Source organism: Podarcis muralis, chromosome 16 (genome assembly GCF_964188315.1).
Source record: "Podarcis muralis chromosome 16, rPodMur119.hap1.1, whole genome shotgun sequence".
Taxonomy (NCBI): Eukaryota; Metazoa; Chordata; class Lepidosauria; order Squamata; family Lacertidae; genus Podarcis; species Podarcis muralis.
The window spans coordinates 15,361,688-15,386,281 of record NC_135670.1 but is presented as its reverse complement, the minus strand read 5'-3'; the positions used below and the strand labels follow the sequence as shown (position 1 = coordinate 15,386,281).

General features: G+C 51.3%; 1 protein-coding gene across 40 annotated transcripts in view; it reads right to left on the bottom strand.

Annotated features, from left to right (window-relative positions):
• Nucleotides 1–643: 643 nt before the first annotated feature.
• Nucleotides 644–24,594, bottom strand: part of NRXN2 (neurexin 2) — a 346,059-nt gene continuing 322,108 nt past the window's right edge. For 27 of the 40 annotated variants that reach the window (XM_077920421.1, XM_077920414.1, XM_077920419.1 and 24 more), the window contains 2 exons: nucleotides 21,411–21,489; nucleotides 644–1,792 (listed from right to left, as the gene is read on the bottom strand). In XM_077920421.1, the coding sequence (XP_077776547.1) occupies nucleotides 897–1,792; nucleotides 21,411–21,489 (975 nt within the window). In that variant the 3' untranslated portion in view covers nucleotides 644–896. The remainder of the gene's footprint in view (nucleotides 1,793–21,410; nucleotides 21,490–24,594) is intronic. The other 13 variants (XM_077920435.1, XM_077920436.1, XM_077920437.1 and 10 more) reach the window with 1 other exon arrangement.

Below are 24,594 nucleotides of genomic sequence, written 5' to 3'. Positions count from 1 at the left end.
TTAGTAGTTTTTCTTTTTAAAAATCTTTTTGTTTTATTCCACACATTTCCAAGACTCTGACACATTAACGAAGAGAGAGAGAGAGAGAGAGAGAGAGAGAGAGAGAGAGAAATGATAGAAAGGACAGACCCCTTTGCTTGAGATAATTCCAAGAGATAGAGGAGGAGGTGGAGTAGGGGTTGTATTTGGCCACTGTGGGTCCTCTCTGCCCCCCAGTTCAGTTATAGGGTTCTGTAGAGTTGTGAGCTCCAGCTAGGCATCTCTGTTTCAGAGCGTGGTGCTGGGGTGGGGTGGGGTGAGGAAAGACGGGTGGACCCCAGTTTTTTGTTTTCCACACCAAAAGCCCCTCAACAAAGAGAGGGGCAAAGACTCTCTTGCAGACAGATCACAAAGCAGCATTCTGGCTCCAACCTCACCTGGGAAGCTTGAAATCCCCCCCCCCCTTAATTCTCCTCCTTCCCAGCGTCCCTCTCTTCAGGCCAACGCTGCCTCCCTTCACCTCGGCCACTGTGGCTTCCCTTCCCCCTCCATTTCCCTAAGGGGAAAAAACAGCAACCCTGCAGGGTTGGATGGCCAGGGTGGAAAAGGAGGTGGGGAGGGAGGGAGACAGACCCTGCAACCTTCTTGCTGTGGTTCCTTTGTGTGTTTTTTTGCGAGGAGGGAAGGGCTTAAAGTAAACAAGGGATGAGCAAACCCAAGAGGAGTGGGTGGAGGTGGCCACTGGAGGGCGCCATCAGCTGGCCTCTCGGATGCGGAAGAAGGGGAAGGATGCGCTTGGGTGGTCTCCTCTCCAGAAAGTTTGGGTGCGTGTAGGTCTGGGTGGCTCCACTGCGTGCGCCGGCTGGGTGTCGGTCTCTCTGGCGCACGCAGGGGCTGGGGGGGCTGGGAGGGGGGGCTCAGACATAATATTCCTTGTCTTTGTTCTTCTTGCTCTTGCTGGGCGTTTTGGCAGCAGCGGCTGGCTTCTCCTTGACCACCGTGCCGTTGCTCTGGGCCGAGTTACTGATGTAGTTCCGGCTTTGGTCCACCTGGTAGGAGCCTTCGTCCCGGTTGCGGTATTTGTACATGGCGTAGAGGAGGATGAGGATGCAGAGGGCCGCGGCCGCCACGATCCCGACCACCATGCCGGTGGTGCTGCTGGACTCCCGGATGACCTCCACGGCACCGGGGGGCCCCCTCTCCCCGGGGCCGGTGGGGTTAGCTGTGGGCAGATTGTGGAAATTGGGGGAAGAGGTTATACCTGGGTACTTAAGCCTGTTTAGCTTGTCGGGCTCAAAGGAGGTGGAGAGTGGGGGGTACTGTTTTGGCTGGGGGTTGAGGGGTTCCCGGTTGTTCATTTTGCCGGCGGGAATGTTACGGACCAGATTGGGAGAGGTTGTGGAGGTCAGGAGGTCGGGGACGGAGGGCGAAGCCGGCAGTCCTGTCCTAAGGTTGGGGCGGTATCCTTGGGCCTTTTTGGAAGCTCCTTCCGGCCGGCCTATTAGGGTCCTATCCGTGACCAGGGGGAAGGTGGTATAAAAATCTTCGTCGTCAGTAGGGGGCAGGCTGGAGTCGAAAACCTCGCCCGAGGCATAGCCGGAGGCCTCGATCCCTTCTTCGCAGTCGCTGTCGTCTTGGTCGGCCAGACAGGGGGGCCTTGGATGGGATGGCGGGGAAAGGGTGTCTTTGGTGGTCTCGACTACGGTTAGGAAGGGGCCAAAGGTGGGAGGCGGGGGGATGAATGGAGACCGGGTGGCAATTGGAGGGGTGTCTAGGGAGTCTTCTGTTATTATGGGCAATACTAATTCACCTCCTAGAACAGAGAGAAAAGGGGGAGAGACAGAAGAGGGGAGAGTGGGTTAGTGACCTCGCAGGCACCCTGCCCCCTTGACACAAGACAACTCAAGCCACGAGAGTTATAGCTAGCCAAACCCCTCCGTCTCCATCCCTGGCCACTAAACTGTCCTCTTTCTTTCCTCCTCTCTCTCTCCTTTGCAACACATTAGTCTAGAGAAATCATAATCAAAGGAAGAAGGAAAAAAAAAGAATTAAAAAAGTCATTTAATGCGCAAAAAATTAAACAGATAAAACAGCAGAATTAAGAGCAATAAAACCCTCGGCTGTCTGGCTGGCTTCCCATCCTCTCCTGCTAAAACACTAATATTGCCTTTTCTTGCCTCTTCCTCTTTTCCCTTTCTGTTTGTTTTTAAAAATAAGAGAGCAAACCACGGAATTCAGTCAACTTACATCAACAAATAGGCCGTGTGATATTAGCATGAAGAAAAAAAATTACAAAAAAGAAAACTAGGTAAGAATGTTTTTTGGAGAAAAAACAACTTTTTTTCTTTTCTTTTCTTTAAACATCTTTCTCTGCATCTTGCTTTTTTTTTTAATGTCTCTTTCTCGCTAGATTCATTTCTGTTCTTTTCTTTCCATGACTGCATCATTTCAAATCTTCCCTTCCCCACCCACATCCCCATCCCGAAACAGTCGCCCCTTTGCCCCTTTCTTGGGGTGTCCCAGTTGCCCCCCTCCCCACCAGCAGTACTCAGAACCAATGGTCCATTTTGAATTCACCAGGGAGCCTGAAACTCTAGCTCCTCGGCCCTTTCCAAATTGGGAGTGCAGAGAGGGTACCTATGTAGTCATTAATCAAAATGGCTTGTGGCATCAAGCAGAAGGAAGTTTTCTGCCACTGGGATTGGGTAAGAGGGGAGACAAATCTCTGAATAGGCGTCCTTCAAAGCCCCAGGGAAACAAGACCCAGGAATCCTGTCTGCCTGTCCCCTCCCAATCACTGTTTTTACCCTGCTCCCCTCTCAGAACTGATCCCCAACCCTCCTCTCCCAGGCCTGACTTGAATGAGGGCACCACCTGTCTGGAATGCTTGGAAGACAAAAGCACCTCTGATCATGTGCAAAATATGTCAGCTGGGGAGGAGGGGGAAAGGGTGACAAAAAGATGTGTCAAGTTCCACCCTATCTGAATACCCAGGACCCTGATGCATGGGGAGACGGTTTCTCAGGTGAGCTGGGGGAAAGAGAAGAGTCCAGGGTTGGGGAGCATTGCCCCTGCACAACTACAGAGTGCCCTAGGCAGGGAAAGGTTGGCAGCATGGATGGAGGGTGTGCAGAAGGAGCTTCTTCAAAGATGCAGGTAAAAAACACCAAAAACACCCCTGAATGGAATTGTGGGAGATACATGCAGTGTCAACATTGTGTGTGTGTGTGTGTGTGTGTGTGAGAGAGAGAGAGAGAGAGAGAGAGAGAGAGAGAGAGAGAGGAGCAACTCAGGCAGGCATGACCAAGTGTATAGCAGGTAGAGATTTAGTTCACCCATCCCTTTCCATCTGCACACAGGAACACTGCCTTATTCTGGCATTGGGGTGGTTATATGCAATTCTGCTTTCAATACTGCTCATGTCTGAGAAAGTTTTGGAGTAGGCTCACTGCTTCGTTTCCAGGGCCCCTCCAGGATGGGCTGTGTTTGTGTGTGTGTTCTGCAACATCGACACAATAATAGTGCATGTGCAGTGGATTCATACAGGACCATTCACATATTGTTCTGCTTTATTAGTTGTTCTGTGATGTTTCCCCAGTGTTTTCGCTTTATCGCTGTCTGGAGGGGGAACCCTGGGGCTAAAGCTGAACAGCAGCAGCAAAACCCAGAGCATTTTGTGGCACGACTAGTTGCAGGATTTCAGAAGGACAGTTCAAGATGTGCATCCATTGCGAACAAAGCAGGATGACCCGAAATGTTTGCATTTAGGTACAAAGTGCGGAAACGGTTGTGAGAATATGCTGTGAGATGGTTGTGAGAATATCCCAGCGGATTTTATGTGTTTTTGGGAGAAGGAGCTTGTGACTCTGAATCCCAGGTTTGGTCACGTCTAATTTTTAATTCCTCATCTGCAAAATGGGTCTATTAAGGAGTTCCTTCACATGGTTGCTGGAAGAAGACCAAGGTATGGCAGGCCAGAGGTCAACATGAAAGCGTTGAACAGCAGACTGGTTTCAGGAACCCCCTTTTTTTTCCCTTGTGGGTGTGCTATCATGATTTTTCAATGCAATATTTTTCTCTCCACCCTTCCCAACCTCAAATTACTCATATGGAATTCCAATTACGTGGCCATCCTTTGCATACTTAGCTGAGGCTGAGCCCCACCAAACTCAGTGGGGCTTACATGTGAGTAAATGTGCATGAGATTGCACTAACTTAAGGCAGCTTTTCAATACAAAAATGAAATACCCCGCCCTGCTTTGGTAAGGAGGGACCTGCTTGGGCTGGAAGGGGAGAGCAGGGAAACTGGCAGGGAAACTTGGAAGCTCTTTTGGCAAGCAAGTGAGCTATTAATTCTATCCCCTTCCTCCTCCTGGCCTACGGTGGTGCCCCCCTGCGCAGGAGAAATGGGAAACTGAGGAGGTGAGCTAGGGATGCCAGGCAGGTGGGGGGCAGTGGCAATCTGTAGGAAGGGGAGAGTTGCCAAGGACCCCAGAGAGTGAGAGGGGGCAGAGGCTGAGCGAGGAAGAAAGGCAGGCTAAGCTGGGTGGCTGCGTTAATAGCTGCTGGCGATGGAGAAGCATGTCGGGAAGGGCAGGGATGTGCTCCTGGGAGATAAACCTGGCTATCTAAATGCTAATTCCACCAGGAGACAGCAGAGCTGCTCTGGCTGAGGATGGAGGGATGTTCCCAGCCTACCAAAAGGATGCTGTTGCACTACAGGCTGATGAGGCCAACATGGGCTGGGGAGAAAGAGAGAGGAAAAGGGGCTCCACGCAGTTCTCTGTGCTCACTCACTGGAGGTTTCTCCATGCAGGAGGCACCCGAGACCCCAAAGAGCACCTGGTTCAAAGCATGGAGGGCTCATCCTATCATGCTGCCTATTGTAGGATCTATGCTGCACCACTAACAATCCAGGCTGGCACAGGCCGCAGGTGAAGGGGAGCAGAACTGGAATGAACAAATGAATGGCAGGTATGTAAAATAAAGCAAAGGAAAATACACGGGAGCCCCACTGGGAGGGAGGGGCCAGCTGAAAGGCATCTCTGGCCCCCCAGCTCCTTCCCTTTGCCCTGCTCCAGTGTGAGCCAGAGGCAGCTGAGCTGCTTCCTGTCATCAGTATAGCACAATTTCTTGGTGTGATTCTAGATGGAGATGAGTAATAAAATTATACAAGTGTAGAGTTGGAAGGGAGGAACCTGAGGATCATCTAGTCCAACCCCCTGCAATGCAGGAATATGCAGCTGTCCCATACAGGAATCAAACCTGCAACCTTGGTGTTATCAGCACCATGCTCTACCAACTGAGCTATCCAAGCTGACACTTTCAACAGAGAAAATGATGGCTATGATGGTCCGCAGAGGGCATCTTATGGAGGATCTGTTCTGGGTTGAGAGTGGTGAGGTGGGCTGTGCCCAGTATGACACATGGCTTCCTTGCTGATGCCACCCCTCTCACAGGACCTTCTGCCTGGGATGGCTGGCCTGGGGCCAACACAGCTGTCTTTTCAGCCCTTTCAGTTGCTTCTTCTTTTAATAGCACTTCTAATCTTGAAATAAAATTGGTTTTATGTGCTTTTAATGTCTCATTATGAACTGTGCATTTTGTACCCAACTGGGGTAAGCTGTAAAATCTTTTATTTGAAGGGTGGGCATAGACACTGTAGTGTAGCCTTGTCTCTGAGTAGGAGCAGTCCTGTTTAGTGTGCCTGCCTGCCCATTCCATTCCCTTCTCTTCTCCCCATTTTTAAATTTCCAACCAAGTGCCATAAATTCTGTGGCTACTAAGCATGCTCAGTCCTTACTCAGTTGCTCGTTGGGTTATTTCCTGGTTTTTATTTATTTTATTTGCACTTTGGCAAATCCCCCGAGAATGCTGATACGCCTCTCTTTTTTCCGGGTGGCCCCAGTTTGGCTCCAATCCTATTGGCACTCACCCACCTGAGTTTGTTACTGGAAGAAGGGATAAATATGCAGAGATGAAGGGATGCCAGGCTGTACATACACCTATTTCTGACCTCATGCCACCTTTTTCTGGTTACTGGCCTTCCAGAAAGCTAAAGAAACTTCTCTAATTCCACCGACACAGAAGACGAGTGTTAGGTACAAAGTAGACATTATGTTAATTGTGTGTCTACTATTAGTGTGCATATTAAAAATAACAATAGCCACCATGGTGAAGGAGGATGGGAGGTGGTGGTCTAACCTGCCCTTTTAAAATAAGCCCACAAAAGTTACTAGCCTGCATTCCCCCTAGTAGGCCAGATTTCCATGCTGGCCACAGAGGAGAGAAAGCCCCATTACAGAAATAGAGATGACTAGATTATTCTATGCACTCGCCTGTGTGGAATTCCTAGTCACCTCTGGCAACCAGGTGAGTTGTTAACTACAGAGCTGACCAACACTCCCAGAGCACAGGGAAGAGGTTGAAGCCTTTCCACATGGGCACATGCTGTGCGACAGCCACAAAAGCCTCTTGCAGAGATGCCTCCTCCTTAGGCATAGCTGGGAGAGTCAAGTCATGCACTGTTGCTTTTTTAGGATGCTGGGGTGGAAGGATACCTGCAAGGGGCAGAGAAGAAGTTGTTTGACTTCATGCCCTGTTCTTGAGCTTCCAAAAATGGGCTGCTGCACAGATGAGCTCTTGCAAGCTTCCAGACCTCCATGGTTGGGCACAGAGACAAGATGGTTGGTTTCAAGAGGCCCTTATTCTAACCTAGAACATTTTGCGGGCTCTGTAGTGATTTTCTGGAAAGCTGAGCAGCCCAAGCTCAGGGAGAGGAGTAAATGGGCAATTTTCAACACGTAGCAATACAAAGGGGGAAAGGTGCTGTGCCCCTCACAAAATGGGGACTTCCCATTTTGTGAGGGGCTTTTGGTCTGATCCAGCTGCAGCCAGAAGCTTCTGATCTTATCTAGTGGGCCATTGAGCTAAGGTCAGTCTTGCCCACCCTGACTGCCAGGACCTCACCAGGGCTTCAGACATGACCCTTTCCCACCTGGTGGAAGCCAGGGATTGAACCTGGGGCTGTTTGCATTTAAAGCAGACACTCAGCCCCTAAGCTGTGATCATTCCACCCAAAATGAAGTAGAAATTCAGTCTGTGGTTTTGAATAAAGGGCTGATTAAACAGGAATGTAGAAGTTAAGCCCTGAGGTGGTCAGAACTGATTGGGACAGGAAGGTGACCTTTGGGTTCCCTCTCAGCTCAGCATCCAACAGCTATGATTTTTAAAAGTGTTGGTGGCATCCTGCTGATGGAGGTGCTCCCGACCCAGAGAAGCCCACCTGGCGCTGGTATCAATGCCCCTTTTGACCTTGCTGTTTCAAAATATAGAGGAATCTGCCTGTGATTACTTCCTCCCAGGAAGCAGTTCTCCAGGGCTTCAGGCAGGAGCCTGCACAAGTCCTACCTGAAGAAGCTGCCAGGACTGAAGCTGGGACTTCTGCATGCCAAGCAGGGGCTCTTCCCCTGAGCTGTAGCCCTTCCCCAAGTCATCTCGTTTTATTGTGTTTTGAAATGTTACAAGCCATCCAAGGAGTTTTATGGAACAGGATAGAGCCTTGTTGGCTGCGGCACATAAAATCTGGAGCATTCTCCCAAGGGACTTCTGCCTGCTCCCATTGTGGTTTAGGTTTAAAAAGGCAGCGAGGACCTTGGCAAGTTTTTGTGGAGCCTTAAACCTTCATCTGTTTGTAGGTTTTTGTTGACTTTTAGATAGCCAAGTGGTTCTCTCTGATATTGCTGGTATCATTTGGCTGCGGTTGCTGCTGCTTATGAATAATATTTTATCTTGCTTGAAAGCTGCATTAGATATTTTAAAGAAAGATGGGGCATAAATCTCAATAAACCAACAAGCATTTACAGAGCAGCAGAGAGAATCCCTCTTCTTGCTACCAAATGATTAAAATGGGTCACTAGGGACAAAAGGACTCATGGGCCCAACTGCCCATTTCAGGAAGGCTTTTCTGCCCTGGCACTTGGTGCTCTGAGAGGGCTGCCTGCTTAGCATAAGAACAGAAGAAGAGCCCTGCAGTAGCAGCATGATCAGGATCAGGCCAAAGGGGCCTGTCTAGTCCAGTATCCTGTTCTCACAACGGCCACCCAGTTGCTTGCAGGAAATCTGCAAGCAGGACCTGAGTGCGGCATGTGGTCCTGTCTCTGAGATGGAACCACCATAGTCAACTGTGGCAGTATTTGGACTTGGCCATCAAAAGTGCTAAAAAGCTGTGGGATGTGTGTGTGTATGGGGGGGGGGGGCTGCTGGATTTCACACATAGAGTACTCAACTAGGCAGTCCCAAAGCAGTGGCCTTGTCACTTCAGAAGGCTGCAGGGCTTCACCCAGGCCCTGAGTGGCATTGGCACAAGGGGATGGCCTAGCTGGGAAGAAGAAATGTGCCTCTCTGTGGAAAAGTGGGACATGGGGAATAGCACCAGCCTCCCCAATCCCGCAGAAGAGGAGGAAGTGGGAGTGGTCTCTGTCCTCCCTTTCCCCTCCATTCTACCACTGCATCCTCCTCCTCCATTAATTAAAACCCCATCCAAATATGCTTTTTAATGAGTGGATTCTATCTTGCTTTGCCGGCTCCTTGGGTGGGACCCCCCCCCTCCCCAAGCCTTTAGAAACAGTTGGCACCCGCTCACAAAGGAGCCTGTCTCTGCTTTTGATCATCCAGAAGGGAGGGGAGGAGGCATCAGCAAGGCTCCCATCAAAGAGGAGCCGTTTTTGGGGGGTGGGGAGACAGGAGGCTGCAGCGGCTGCTCAGCAATTCCCCAGGGAGGGATGGGGGGAGGGAGAGGAGGCTGTGGGTGGGTGGGTGAAGGGGGTGAGCAGCCTAAAAGTGATTATGCTCCTTTGGCTCAGGGGAGAGGAAACTGCAGCAGGATGGGTGCCTTGCTGTTGGCAGAAGCCATGCTTGTGCCAGAGATGGGTTGGCCTGGCCCCCTCTGTGGCTCAGACATGCCTGGGAGTTCCACCGTTCCCCACCCACGCTACTCCTGTAAGCTGAGCAAAGGCACTCTGTATGTGTGCAGAGGCACTCTTGACTTCAACATGGCTTAGAGGCTTGAGGTTAAGGGTCATGGCCTGGGTGACTCCCCAGAGGTGAGTGGAGGTCACCCTGCCCAAGTAAGGAGAGCAGGTGCAGGACAGGTGAGGCAACCTTTTTCACTTTTTCCCCCCCGACTGATTAATTACCTACCCATTAACCAGACAGAATTTCTTTGTGTCTTGCTAAAATCTCAATATACCTGCTAAGGGTGCTGAACAAAGTGTAAGATAATTTATAGTTCGGTAAAGGAAGGAGGCTGCCGCTGCTTGTTGTTCAAAATGAAAGCAAACCCGCCTTGAAAATGGTCTTCGTATCTCATTGCAGAGATACATGAAATGGACAAAATGGCCTCAGAAAATTAAAACTGTCCAGGACTCCAATCTCAGCCCCACCACTGAAACATTTGTCTCCATGGGCCCAAATCTGCCCCTCCACCAGCCCCAGCTGACAAGATGGGTTAGAGACTGTCATGTGCAGGATACTGGCATGAAGTTCACCACCCACAGATGGTCTGGGAGTGGACAGGCAGCCACCCCAGGAGATAAGCAAGCCCCAGGGCAGCCCCATTCTGCACTCAGGAGTGCAAGCTCCTTGAGGGCTGCCCTTCATGGGGGGGCTAAGCCCAGAGGGAGAACATGAAGGCTGGTGGTGGGTGCCATGAGGATGCAGGGCTGGGCTGAACTGGGGCCTGCTGCTCTCCCAGGGCTACTCGGAGGGCCTGTAGGTCTGTGGAAGAGGTACAACTTTGCACGGGAAGGTCCCAGGCTCAATCTCTGACTTCTCCAGGCACTGCTGAAAAAGACTCTGGTTTCAATGGTATCCCTGGGAAGTCTCTTTCCCAGGAGTCATAAAAAGCTGAACCCTAACCATAACCCTGCCCTCTACAGGAGGCAGTGAGTGGCCTATGTCTTGCTAGTTGTTATGTTTCCCCAAACTGTGCAAATGTGACTTATCTGAGGAAGTTAATTTCTGGTATAGAGAGCTGAGCTGTTTGCCAAATGGACTGCTTCCAATGAAGCTGTCAGTTTAGGAGGGGAGGGGGGGAAGGCCCTGCTAATCAATGGCCCCGCTGAGTTATTTTGAATTAAGCTTTTGCTGGTTAATCATCTGACTTTAAGATATGTGACCTAATTATAATGGGTGGTGAACTGATTCCTGGGTTGGCAGGAACATCTGTCCATTCATCTTCAGAATATTTTGGGTCTGGTGTGTGTGTGGGAAACCACCCACAGAACTGGCAAGCTTAGGGGTGTGTTTTATTCTCGGAAGCATTCATGCACTATTCCTGTTGCTGAGGCTACTCTGAAGCCAACTGTTCTCTCCTCAAGGCTTCAGTGCCATCTTGGGTGGAGGAGTTCCCAATGGGAAGATGGGAGAGCCCTAGTGCCCCGCGTCCGTTAAGCAAGGGCAGGCCTGTATTCTGCATCACGAGATGCCCTTGGAGCGAGTGACTCTGGCTACCTCCCTTTTGTGCTACAAAGCCTGTTCCCCAGGCTTCCCTTTTAGGTGGGCCAGTCTGTGCTGGGCACATCCTCTGTCTGGCACATCAATGGTCAGAAGCAGGGAGAAATCTGGACAAAACTGGCTGAGGCAAGCATGGCTAGATCAGCACTGAGCTCAAGACTACCAGAGAACCAAAGGGAGCAGCCACGACAGAAGTAAAGCGATTAATTTTGAGTGGGTCTTTGGCTGTGGAAGGTAATCAAGTAGTCACATATGGGAAGGGGCTACCTCCCATTGCATGTGACCCATGGGCTGCCCACATGAACTCTAGAGCTGGTGAGCAAGTTGGGTCAACAGGGGTGCTACACTGGGGCTAGGGGTAGCCAGATAAGGGGCCCACAAGTGGGGACAGGGTTGCCCTGTGGGTTAGACCCCAACAGCAAGTGTGGCAGGTGTTGCTTGCAGGTGCTCATGCTCATTTGAGCAAAAGGCGCATGCCACCACTGGTGAAACAAGGCAGCAAAAAAGCTCTGAGTGACACAGGCAGCTGCCCCCCCCCCCGAGCCACTGTCTACATAGAGTGTTCCTCAAAGCTAACCAGGACAGGGCTGGCTGTGTGTGTGTGTGTGTGTGTGTTTGAAGAAAGATACCACAATGCTGCTCAGAGGAACCAGCCCCACTCAGAGCTTTTAAGATTGCAAAATGGGCCAGGGAAGGAACTGAGGGGTCAAGAAGACTTGGAGCCCATAACCTCTGAAGTGAAGGCAGAGTTCAGTTCCTAGTGGGAGAGTTCAGGAGCAGAAAAATCTCAGCTTTCATTTTTAATTGTGGGGGAACGACATTGCAAGTGCCCAACCCTTATGTCTTCAGAGCTATTCTAGAAACCAATGTGGGCAAATGCAGGGGGGGGGGGTCACAGGGACCAAAGAACAGCTTCAGTGCTCCCCCCCCCCCAATTTATTTCCCCTCTTCCTGAAAGCCACAACAATTCCCTCCTCTCCTCTTTCCTCTCTCTCTCGTCCTCCATCTAATCATCAGAATGCTTAAATTATTTGAAAACCTTGAAAGGGAGCTAAATTGATGAAATGGTGCAGAAGTCCCTTTTGTTCCTCACAGCCACAGAGCAGCTTGGCCATTTCAACATCCTCCGGTGATGAATTCTGCAGGTTGCCTGGGGAGGAAAATCTCTCTTTTGCTTGGGCCACTCCAGTGACCCTCTCAACAACAGGTCAAGGCTCTGTTGCTCAGTGGCATAAGGCAGCTCCTTCTGCCCCAATTTAAATTCAAAACCGAAAATGAGGACTGGAAACTTGTTTTGGTTTTACAGGAAGGGCCAGAGTTCAGTGGGAGGGCAGCTGCTTGCCTAGCTCAATGTCTGGCATTTCCAGGTAGGGCAGAGAGAATTCCGTCTGAAACCCTGATGAGCTACTGCTGATCAGTGACTCTGTATAAAGCAGCTTCTTATGCCCCTATTTAAAGGCTTCCAGGATCCACATCTGGGATTTCCAGGTACGGCTGAGAAAGAGCTGTATGAGGCCTTGGAAAGAGACTGTCAGCTGGCTTGGCAACGCTGAGATGGATGGATTTCAGTGTCAGCCAGCCTCCTCCCAGCCTGAGGTCCTTCAGATGAGCATGTGGTCTTCAACATACAAGGCATGCGGTTCTCCTTAATTGCTCAGGGCTGTTTCGACGGACTAATTCCAGGTTTGAATGCTTGGAAATAATCTCTCTCTCTCTCCGGTTTCATAAGCCTCTCTTGCAGGCAGGCATAGCCCAAAGTTCTCCAGGCAGGCTCAAGGAAAAAGGCCCTGCAGAGGCGGAGGCGGCTGAGCTGCTGCAGAGGCCGGCGTGGAGCAGCAGCGCTGAGCTGTGGATGTGATGCAGGCAGGCAGGCTGCAGGCAGAGGGGGCTCTCGCAACAGAGAGCGAGACAGACCAACGCACACACATTGCACACAGCCCAGATGAGCCCCTGGTGGGATGGGCAGGCAACGCTGTGCCCCAGAGGCGGGAGAGAGGGCTATTGATGGCTACTAGCCAGGATGGCTCTGCTCTGCTGCCAAAGTTGGAGGCAGCGATGCTTCTGAATACTAGTTGCTGGAAGCCACAGGAGAGAGGACTTTTGTGCTCAAGCCCTGCCTCCGATTTGCCCTGTGAGAACAGGATGCTGGACTAGAAGGGCAACTGGCCTGATCCAGCAGGCTCTTCTGATGTTCTTATGTTATATGAGAGATATTATCAGGGGTTTTGGCCTCTGTGCCCAGCCTGGATCACAGATCTGGGCTTCTTCACCTGCTGTGTCTCCACCCTCTCCTTTTTTTGGTGTTTGTGTGGAGTTTACAAAGGCGGCTTGGCAAGCAAATGAGAGGAAGCCCCACTGGGATGGCCACGGGACTCCCCTCTGCAGGAAGGCCAGCACCACCAGCTCCCTCTCTCCAGAGTCATTCCAGGAGAGGGAGAAACGGGCAGCAGGTCCTTTCCATCAGTTCAGCCAATAAATCACCAACTTCTGGGTCCTTGGATGCTGCCTCTTCCAGAACACTGTAAATAAGAACTAGTGCCTGAGTTTGCTTTCTCCTCTCCTGCTCCTCTTCCATCCCCATTCCTTTGGACTGCCTTACAGTTGTGACTATCCTGGGAGCCTTTCCTTTTCTGGTTGAAGAGGACAGAAATGCTTCAAATAAACCAAAGAAAGCATCTCCTTGCCTTGTGGATGGCGTGAGGGGTGCCTCTGCAGGTGGCCTTTGGTAGGTCTCCCCACTTAAAGAAAGTTTACAGCTCATGATGGGTGTTTGGAAGGTCTGCTCCATTTGGGGTAGGAAGTGGGGTGGAAAACAATGCCCCCCCTCCAATATATTCTGAGGGGATGGGATGCCTGGGATCCTTGCAAGCTGAGAGGCATCCTGGTAAGGTCAAGGAAGGGGAGGCAGATGCCTGCCAGGGCAGAGGAATTGCCCCTTTGAGGGCAGCCCCTGTGGGTGAAATGAGAGTTGGCATGAATTGTGTCAATGCAATTGATGTGCACCTTTTTTAAAAAATGTAAATAACAGTTGCCAGCAAGGGGGGCAGTAAGAGACGGACGATAGTTTAACCCTTTGCTTCCTGCCATGGTCCTGATGGAAACTGACCCCCAGAAGCTTCTCTTTGCCTCTTCCATTGGGGTCACCAAACAGCACCTTCAGTGGTGTGGTTTTTGTCGGGACCATGGCTAGTTGCCCAATTAACACCACTTCTATAGTTTGGTCCTGCATAGTGTTGCAAGACGTTGGGATGTGTGTCAATTCTGATCAGGGATGCTTCTGTCGCTCTAGTTTCATTCAGTGGATAAGAGACATTCTTCACATGCTTAAAGGCAGTTTTCCATAATGCCAAGTTAGGAAGGTCCCATAGAAGAAATATAGTTGGAGCAACAATGCAATCTGTTGCACAGGATCAAGCCATTCTGGAACCTGGTGGCCCCCAGCTTCCATCCTCCTTGGCCAGGGTGATGCCAGCTGGGCTGATGGGAGTTGTAGTCCAAAAGGTCTAGAGGGCATCAGGCTGCAGAAGGCCAATCTACTCTAACTGGCAGACACTCTCTGGGGTTTCAGGGAGAGAATAACCTTTCCCATTGGTGCCAAGGATTGGAACTGTGAGAGGCAAAGCTCGTACTCCATTAGGCAAATCCATGGAGGAAGATGCTAGCCACAATAGCTATGCTCTACCTCTATGGTTGGAGGCAGCAATGCTCCTGAATACCAGTTTAGAAGCCTCAGGAGGAGAGTGCATTCTTGTGCTTGAATCCTGCTTGTGGGTTTCCCATTGCAGCATCTGGTTGGCCACTGCAAGAACAGGATGCGGGACTAGATAGGCCACTGGCCTGATCCTGCAGGCTCTTCTTAGGTTCTCCACCACTGAGATCTCCTCTTCCTCTGAAAAGCCAAGTATGCTCCCAGCTCTCCTGCTTCTGTACTAAGGGATGATTTAAACACAGACAAGCACTGAGAAGCAAGCTCAGCATCACCTAGGTTAACTGGCAGTGGCTCCCTGGTGTTCCAGAAGCCCAGACATGCCACTGGGGATGAAACTTGCGTCCTTCTGCATGCAGAGCAGGTCCTCTGCCCCAGGCGCGAGCCAGCAACAGATACCAAGGGAGAGATATTCAGGCTTGAGATGCGTTGAAATGCTTCTAGATGTTTCTGTCTTGGCTGTTTAAAGCAGCAGATCCAGATAGCAGCCCCCCCCCCCCACATTTCAGCACTAAACTGGAAATATTGGAGACCAGAGCTGCAGAACTAAAAGAGGAGCTGAGCGTTGCGCACACACTGCATTCATTTCTCTGGGCTGCACAAACTGGCTCTTTTGAGGCGCTTGGATCTGCAGGGGGCCCAGCGCATTTGCTGTGTGGCTGGCACGGCCTGTGGAATGCAAGTCCGCACCGTGACGTGTCACCAACAGCCACAGCTCTCAACCATGGCGGTACTGCAAGAAGTGGAGGTTAAGGGGCTGGTTTGGTCTGACTTCCCTGCCTCTCTCTCCTACCAGTTTCTCCATGACAGGCCAGCCATTGCCCACAAAGCAGGCCTCAGCATAAAGCCCCTGTGCCTATCAGGCGACATGCTCTCTTTCTCTCTCCTTGCCGTCGCCACCTTCTTCCTCCCTTCCCGCCTTCTGCAAGCTGCCTCCTGTCTCATCCATGACAGGGCAGCCCCTGCTTAGCTGGTGGGAATGGCAGCTTCTGATTCGAGGCGTTTTTTCCTCCTCTCACTAATCCCAGAAGCCACCAAGTGCTAAGATCTGAGGAGATCACAGCCAGAGCTGATATTGCTGCAGGCACAAAACAGATAGCAAGGAGAGAAGCGGAAGGGAGGGAGGCTGTGTCAGGCGTCTTCTGAAGAAAAGGACCTTCTCAGCCGCCGTGATCTTTGGGGCATGAAGGTGCGAGGAAGAGCACTTTGGCCTCTTGAGGAGGGAAACTGGGCAGTGGAACCTGCCTTTGAAGTGAGCCAGGCCCGGCACTGTCTGAGGCACCCCAGCCCACAAGTGCCTCCACTTCACAAAGCAAGCTGGAACAGGCCCAGTGGTGTGTGTGTGTGTGTGTGTGTGTGTGTGTGTCCCCCTGCCTGCGAGTAATTCCTTGGGGGACTGGCTCTCGGCTGTGTCTCCCACTGCTTGGGGAATGCCTGAAGGTGCTGGTCAGGAACCAGGGGGACGAGGAGGCTCATTTCCAAGCAAAGAACTGGGGGTGGGTATGCCCAACCCAGAGATTGAGAAGCACCTGGAAGAGATTGCCTCCAACCTCAGATAGAACAGAAAGAGCGAGTGGAGGAGGAAGTGGGGTCTCACTCCAGGCTCCTCTGCTGATGCTGCTAGATGGGTACACCCATTTCCCATTCCGCTCAGATTTGACAGTACTCCCCCTCCCATCTATAATGACTATAGAGCGAAAAGGCTCACGCTTTGTGTTGCTGATGGGACCAGATGGCAGAGCGGATCCCCTGGTGGAATGCCAAGAGCTTCTCCCTTGGAATCTGGGGAAAGTCCCCTGGCACAGGGGTGAGTGGGTCCAGTTGGGCCTGTCAAGTTAGTAGGTCATCTCCCCATATTCCTACGTGGCGTGTCCTGCACTGCTCATTCCCCTTCCCTATAAACATCAGAAGTGCATTAAGAGCTGTTTGACAGTGGAACAGACTCCCGTGGAAGGTGGCGGACTCTCCTGCACTGGAGGTTTTTAAGCAGAGGTTGGATGGCCATCTGTCACAGATGCTTGAGATTCCTGCATTGCAGGGGGTTGGATAAGATGACCACCGGTATCCCTTCTAGCTCTGCAGTTCTATGGTCCTAGGACTGCTGGATCCCTCCTCCTCCATGAAGACAAGGAGAAATTCAGTGACCAGGCATAGAGGATATAGAGGATGCCTCGCCTTGCATGCCTCCCCTGCCAAGAACAGCCCTGCTGGATCAGGCCCAAGGGGGACAAATAGTCTAGCATCCTGATCTCACAGTGGCCCACCAGATGCTCATTAGGGGAAGCCCACAAGCAGGACCTGAGCGCAAATGCAGCAACTTTCCTCTCCTGCAGTTTCCAGCAACTGGTATTCAGAGGCACTTAATGCTTCTGAGTGTGAAGGTAGAAGAGTCATCCTGGCCAGTAGCCCCCAAACCATCTGCAGCCTATAATAATATCAACAACTATAATAATATCATAGCCAACAATAATATTCTGGGTGGCTATGGAGCCTCCCCTAACCTGTGGGTCAGTGATGCTTTACAGAAAACGGGGTTATGTCCCTCCTAGTTGGTCTCATTGAACGGCTGTTCTCAGCCCTACCTAGAGATGCTGGGGATTTTGTAGGGGCCTTCTGCATGCCAAGCAGCTGCTCTGCCACTGAGTCACGGCTCCTCCCTGATTCACACCCATGGTATTGTGATATTTACCAGACGTGGGCTGTGTGAAGAAGGCAAACTGAAGACGCCCTGGGCTCATGGAGAAAGGTGAGGGGAAAAGCACTCTCTCTTGTAAAGCCATGACCCCCACAATTGGGCTTTCCACTGTGCTGCCTTAGCTCCAGACTATCCTGCTCCCTCTCAACACCACCACTGCCTAATTCAAACCCAGCCTTGTTGTTTGGGAATGAGGAGAAGTTTGTCCTTTTGCCGGGAAACAAACTAGTCTAGAAGCCTCACACCCTCTGCCTTGGACCTCTGGGCATCCGGCCCTGCCTCTGCCCTGTTCCCAGGTGTCTGGAGCTCCTTCCCAATCTTATCCTCACTACAACCAAGGCAGGCCCGGCTGAGAAAGGGTGACCAATCCAAGGCCACCCAGAAAGCTTCATAGCCGAGTGGGGATTCAAACTTGGGGCCCTCCCAGCCTAACCTTGGCAGGCTCATCTGTCTGGGTGCAAGTGTGGAAGATGTGTGGCAGGACGTTTGTGTTTCTGTGCTGGCCTTTGTAAGGCCAGGGGGCGGGGGGAGGTTGAGGCCCATGTCAGAACCACTTCACTTGAAGAGAGAGAGAGAGCCTGTCATGGGGAGAGGCCGGCATTTGTCCAGGGTGATCTGAGCTGACAGCTGGGGCCAGCAGGACCCTCAACGCTGAGGGAACAGGGAGCCAGATCAGCCCAAGTGAATCACAGACGTCCACCGAGATCAAGACAGCAGCTGAAGGACGTGGAGAGCAGAGGCCACAACTACATCTTCAAGTCGCTAAGACTATGTGGACAAGCATATTAAGAACTGCAACATGACTTCCACATGGTGGTAGGAAGGTGGCTCAAGGGTTGGATCTGAAAGGGGAGAGGATATCGCATGGGGGCTTGTCCCCTGGTCTGCTGCCAGACTGCTAATGGCCACATCAGGGAAGGGCTGCAGTGAGGGCTGCCAGGTTCAGCCTTGCTGGCATCTCCAAAAGGGGCTGGGAAAGTCTCTTGCTGGAGGCTCAAAAGCCACAGAAAAAACTGGTCCAGATTAACAGGTGGTGGGATTCAGAGGAAGTCAGCTTCCAGCAACACCTTTCTGCAGACCTTTTTTTGGGGGGTGGAGGGGTGGGGACATGCTGATCAAAGCTGTGGGTTCTCAGGCTGGTCAATGGGTCCACACCACAGCAGCCGCCAGGTGGCTTTCTCTTCCCCTTCAGTTAACACCTGATCTTGTGAAGGCTCCCCATTGACCTTGACCTGCTTCTTCTCCTCTGCCACCAAGCATGTTCACCTCCCAAACCCCAAACCGGACCCCATCTGGGAGCAGCAGCTCTAAGAGGGGACCCTGAACCGAAAGGGCCTCTGTCCTCCCTCATTCTCTCTCCCTGCCTCCCCATTGTGGGCAATGAGCTTGGGGCAATATCACACAAATAGACAGCCCTTTTGTAACAAGCTCTAGGAGTCTGTTTTTTGGGGCATTGCAGAAAGATTGCTCAAACTTCAGAAGCTTTTAGGGTTTGCGTTTGATGTTGTTCTTATCACTGCTGAGGATTGCTCTGTTCCTCCCATCCTACCCTGCAGGAGTGGGGAGATTATCTCTTTCCCTTTTACACTGAGAGGTGTGATTTAGCTGCAACCAGAAAAAATATGCAAACTTGGCTGACCTGCAGAGCTCCCTGTTATTTTGCATATATGACTGGGGTTATATTTATGTATTTATTTATGTCACAAAATTTATACACCACTTGATGGTAAAAAAAATCTCAAAGCGGTTTACAAAAAGGCTTCCTCCTTGGCATATTTTGTTCTGGTTTCTCAGTAGTCATGGGGAGCTGCATAAGACAGCCCCCTCTAGAGCCAGTGTGGTGTAGTGGTTAAGAGCGGTAGTCTCCTAATCTGGGGAACCGGGTTCGCGTCTCCGCTCCTCCACTTGCAGCTGCTGGGTGACCTTGGGCCAGTCACGCTTCTTTGAAGTCTCTCAGCCCCACTCACCTCACAGAGTGTTTGTTGTGGGGGAGGAAGGGAAAGGAGAATGTTAGCCGCTTTGAGACTCCTTAAAGGGAGTGAAAGGCGGGGTATCAAATCCAAACTCTTCTTCTTCTTCTTCTCTCACACACTTCCAAGCATTATCTTCACAGCCACAAGGCTAGGAACTTGCTTTGCAAAACAGCAGCTGACAGCAAAGATTCTCACAAAGCTAAGGAAGGCACCAAGAACCATCCTGCTTTGATTCACCAGAATCGTGGCATACCCACGACCCTGCTGCTCCGTTCCATCAAGCTCTACGAGCAAGAAAACACCTCTCCCAATGGCTTGATGCTGTAGACAAAGCAGATGGCACAAGGGGAGCTTAAAGGTGCAGATACCCAGGAGCCCCAGCCCCAGTGGGGGGATGCTGGAAGAAAGGCCCATTCAGCCACCCCAAACCTGGGGCCCTCCAGGTATTTGGGGCTACAGCTTTCCACCAGCCAACTCCAACTCTGCAGGGCTTCGGGTGGCTGACGTTTTGATACAAAACTTCCAGAAGGCTCCAGGTTGTGGAAGGATGGGCCAGTTCAAATTGCATTAAGTTCTATGGATGTTATATTAACATTGTGATGTAAAACCACTTTGGGAGTCTGCAAACCTGAACGCAGTTTTGGAATGCTTACAATAAATACATATATACAAATACGTTCCTGGCCACATTTTTTGGGGGGGAGTGGGTGGTGGTCCAAACAGGGCACGTGCAAAGTGCTGGATATGCCTGTCACCTAACTGCTGCTCTGCCCTGCACCCCAATCACATCTGGCCATGGTTTGCAGCAGCAGCAGCAGCAGCAGCAGCAGCAGCAGCAGCAGCAGCAGCTGGGGCATCATTTGGATGGTATGTGTGTTGAAGGTGGCTTTGTCTATCTGTCCACACATGGTGGCAGCGGCAGGGACACACACAGGTGCAGTGATGTCGGGTGTGTGTGTGTGTGTCTGCTTCCATTGTGGATTAGTCCAGACAAGACAAGGCATGGAAGGTTCCAACTGAGCACCAAGAACAATCTCTGACCCAAATCCGATGTGCAAAGTAAAGGTGCCTTACCCCCCATCTGGTTTGGCACAGTCTCCCACGCCATGAGCTCTTCAGGGCTTCAGGAAGGAATCTTTCCCCAGCCCTACCTGGGGATGCTGAAGACGCAACCTGGAAACCTTTGTGTGCAAAAGATGAGCTACAGACCCTGCTTCCTGTAGCAGGCAGGTCCTTACCATGGTTAGCTTTTGGAAGTTTTGGCACAGCAGTCCAATGGAGGCATGCCAGGGGACAAGCCTGATTGCCACTGGTGGGTGGGTGTAAAGCCCATATTTTTAGCACCTGGGCAGGTCTTGGCGACCATGACTGGATTTTTACACTGCTCCCGAATGAACGGGTTGCAAGGGTAGAGTTCAGTGGTCCATTTTGAATCTTGCCTCTGACGTGAAACTATGTAGTAGCCTTAGGCAAGCTGCTCCCTCTCTGCTCCCTCTCAACCCCGGTCTTTCCCCCCATAACAATGTTCTGCTTTCTTGTAAAGGTCATATATGTGAAGCTCCATTCCTTGGCCCTTCTGTCTGCAACCGGAGAATAAGACTGCCCTTTTTTCCAAGGGAGGTAAATACAAGGTGTGTAAGGTGCAGCCACCCTATGAGCAAACCCAGTTGGTGCTGAGTGCCAACAGGAAGGGGAGCTAAAGCAAGGCCACTGAGGAAGCAGGAAGCAGGCACTGTTATGCCTTGGGGACTCTTGCCCCCCCGCCACAGATTTGCACAAGTACAGAAGCTATTTAAAAAAAAAAAACAAACACTCAGGGGGCAAACCCCCTCCTCCCAACAAGCTGAATGAGGACTGAGAACTCCTACTTTAATTGGCAGGTACTTGGGGGAGGGGCTCCACAAGCGCTAAATTCTCTCCCTGGGGAAAGTCTGCCAAGCACTCTCCATTTTTAGGTGGCAGTTGAAAAGGCCTTTTATGACTGATAGTTTCTCTTCTTTTCCTTATTTCGGAGAGTGTTTTTAAATGCTGCTGTGTATTCTCAGTGCTTTGCTTGACTTTTAATTTTGTATTCTGCCGTTTTTAAGCGGCTATGGAAAATCACCTTGGAAATCAGGGTATAAAGACACAAACACTGGTATTTTCAGGATGTCGAGTGCCTCACTTGCGCAATGCCGTTGCGGAAGCACAGAAGCACCCAGCTCTGAGGAGGCTCCCGTGTGCAGAGCAGAGAATGGAGAAGGCAGTGTGTGTGTGTGTGTGTGTGTGTGTGTGAGAGAGAGAGAGAGAGAGAGAGAGAAGAGAGAGAGAAAGAAAGAAAGAAATAAAGAGAGAGAGAAGAGATTGGATGATGTCTTGCTACTGTGTTGTGTTGGTTTTGGCAAGTCAGTTGCTCAAGGACCCCTGGATCGATCCCCCTGTCCTGAGGGCACTACCTGTGCATGCTGCACGGAGGTGGGCCCGTGCATGAGAACCTGTGCGCTCCCCTCCCCCTCCTGGCTGTGGGTGTGCCCCGGGGCTGAGAGGATGGAAAAGGACCCACCAGTACTAGGCTCGCACTCCTCCAGGTCTTCGTCGTCGCTGGGGCACTCGGCCGAAGCCACCAAGAGGTCGTCTGTGTTCTGCAGAGAGAGGAAGACGAGAGGCAGGGGGTCAGCGGAGGAAAGGCCTTCCCGTCGCAGCCACTCCCAGTGGAGCAACCCCCTTCCCCTCATTGCCACCTCTGGTTCCTGCTTCAGAAATATCTGGGTAAACTTGCCGATTGCACCTGCTGCCACTCCTCTCATCCTTACAGGTTTGGAAATGCCTCCATGTGGTTTTAAGGCAGGCCCCTGGACTCCAGGGACTGAGCTCCTGTTTTGCAGACAGGTTTAACACCGCAGCCTGTGAGTGCAAGATGAACTGACACAGCGGAAGGCAGCTTCTGTATGTGGTTTTCTGGGATGAGAGAAGGGGATGTTTGTGGGGTCCACGCCAGACTGGAGTGGCAGAGGGTGTCTAACTGAAAATCCCAGTTGTGCCACTGGCTCCACTCACCCCAGCTTCCCTACCTCCAAGGGCAATGTGGTGGGCCACACAGGAGAGCTCCTTTGAGGAAGGGGAGGACATAAATTTCAGAAGAGGAGGGGCCTCCTTGCTCTCCCCCCACCCTCCGCCATCAATATTCCGGAGCCAGCGCCACCATCCGTATCAACCTCCTTGTGTCAGAATTAGCATAACAAAGGCTTGGACAGGAACCTGGGGCACAGAATCAATCAGCAGGACCCTGTTCTTACAGGGGAATATAAATGAGGCGCTTTTGGAGACAAACGATGGCAGGAGAGACGCCCCTGCCTCTTCGCCTCCTCCTGCCACAGCACCCGCCTGCTCTTGGGAGGCGCATCCTGCTCCTGCCTGCTGCCAAGAGACGTGGGAAAGCAGCAGAAATCTGTTCCCGCTTCTGCACTCCTTCACTGCCACGCGGGGTCTTGCCTTACAGGCAGCTGGAGGAGGGCTTGGTCTTGCAGGAGGCTTCCTTTGCTACAACCCCCCCACCACAACTCGATTCTGCTGCATCCAGGTCTCAATTTCAGTTGTGGCTCACCTGAACCAAGCCCGTTCTCCACCCTGGATCACACAGAATAACAGGAATAAAGACGCGGCTATAAGCATGTGCAGAGTACTTTCCTTTCACTACCGTGTCACCAACCCTCACGTACCAGGGTTTCCAACCAGGGGATGCTGATGGTATCCAGGCAGCCCTGAGTACCTTGCCCTGGGCTTTTTTCAGAAGGGGAGAGCCATGGAAGGGTATGCCAGAATCCCAGGGGTGTAGAGCCCAACTGTGGTCAGTGGGGGTGAAAAATGCACTCTGCACATGGCTCCATTTCCCCAGGGGAAGCTCTTTTTTATCATTTCTCATTTCAAAGTCCTTGGGATCTGGCGCTATCCTTGAGCTCCACGCTCAGGCTTAACCCCTCCTCAACTCCACATGAGGAGCCCATCTCCAAGCTGAATTCCTCATTGCCTGAAACTGAGCATTCATTGGGGGTATGGGAGGCCAGGACTGCCCCCTTGGCATGCTACGTTCCCTCTCTTGCAAATGTGTCTGGAAATTTGTGCCTTTTTTTAAAAAAAAAAGAGGACAAATCCTGCCGTTGGGAACCCAGATTCTGTTCCCGGAATAAGTGAAATGTGGCAGGCCAAAAATGGATGGTTTCTCACGGGGGGATAAACCCCTTTATGAGGCAAACGTGATGAAGACGCTTACTGGAAGCCAGGCAGTTGCACAGCACAGGGAAAGGGGAGAGACAAATGACCAGGCCCAGCAGGGTCCTTGGCCTGCTCCCTCCCTCCCTCCACCCACTCATCCGGCTGGCTGTTGTGCCAAGTGGCCAACGGGGATGACAGAGGGTGGCTGGAGTATCATGGAGGGCCCTTGGGAAGCGAAGAAGTGCTCTCACTGGAGAGGCCCTTGAGGTGGATGGCTAGGAGAGAGAGAGAGAGAGCAGATCACCAGAGCATTTTGGGCTGCCCTGTTCTTCCCAGGAGGTGCTCTGGAAGAAGAGCAGAGAGAGCTGTAAGCAGCAGAGGAAGCTGGTTTTGGAGAACCAAGCCTTTTATTTTTGGGGTGGGGGGCTGGTAGACCTCTGGGGGGGCCCCTCCCAGACAACACAGCCTCCTCATGCTACTCAGTCATTGCTATGAGTGGACCTTGTTTCTATGCTCTTAAGTGATATTGTGCTTTTTCTGCTGACACCCTGCCATGTTCCATCTACTCAGGTGAGCGCAACATCGCTGCATCAGAGCAGAGGAGATGATTCGCCCGAACAGCCATTTGTAAACAATTTGAAATTGGTCCTTAAAAATAAAAAAATCAATTACGCTAAAGAGCTTATTTATTTAAGTGATTGCTTTCAGGATTGTGATAGCACCTATTCGTTTAAATTTTGCAGTGCAAATGTTTTAATTTTAAAAAATCCATCCGAAAATTGTTTTAGTGCTCATCAAAAGCGGGATTAAAAATAAAACAAAATGATAAAATGCTGCTGACCAGGAAGGTAATAGTCAAGGTGTGCTGAGTGGAGGAAGGTTCAAAAGCAATGCTTTTTGGAAAAGGCAGAAAAGGAGTGCAAAGGAGATCTAAATTTACAAAAATAGAAACCGCTCCTCCATTCCCCAACACCATCGCCAAAAAAGATCTGCCTTCTTTGTGGTCTGAAAAAAGAAGGAAGGAGATGGAGAAAGACAGGAGGAGGATTCTGTGACGGGGTCATGTAGCCCCTCTGGGGTCCCTGAGACATTCTCCCCCTGGGAAAATGGAGGATGATTTTCTGCCACATTTCTGAGGGATATAAATTTCTCCAAAATTTTCAGGAGGGGATTGCCACTCCCTGTCCTCTGGTACTGTGGCTGGCTAGTGGGAAGCTTTGGAAAGAGCCTCTTGAGGATTCTTGTTGGCCATGCTCTAGGATGTCATTTGGGGACATTGCTCTCAAGGCATTCTGGGAAGTGCGGCTGGCCGAAAACAAAGGAATGAGCCTTGTGCAGCTGTGAGTGGTACAGGACTCCCTCTTTTTAGTCTAATAACCAACCCCCACCTACAAAAGCACAGGCTACCTTATAAGGGTCAGCAGGGTGAGCTGCAAACTCCTTCGATGAAAATACTGGGGGGGGGCGGAATTCCCTCCCCCCTGATCTTTCAAGAGGGCTTTATTTCATTCTCCACCCGCAACACCTGGTTGGAA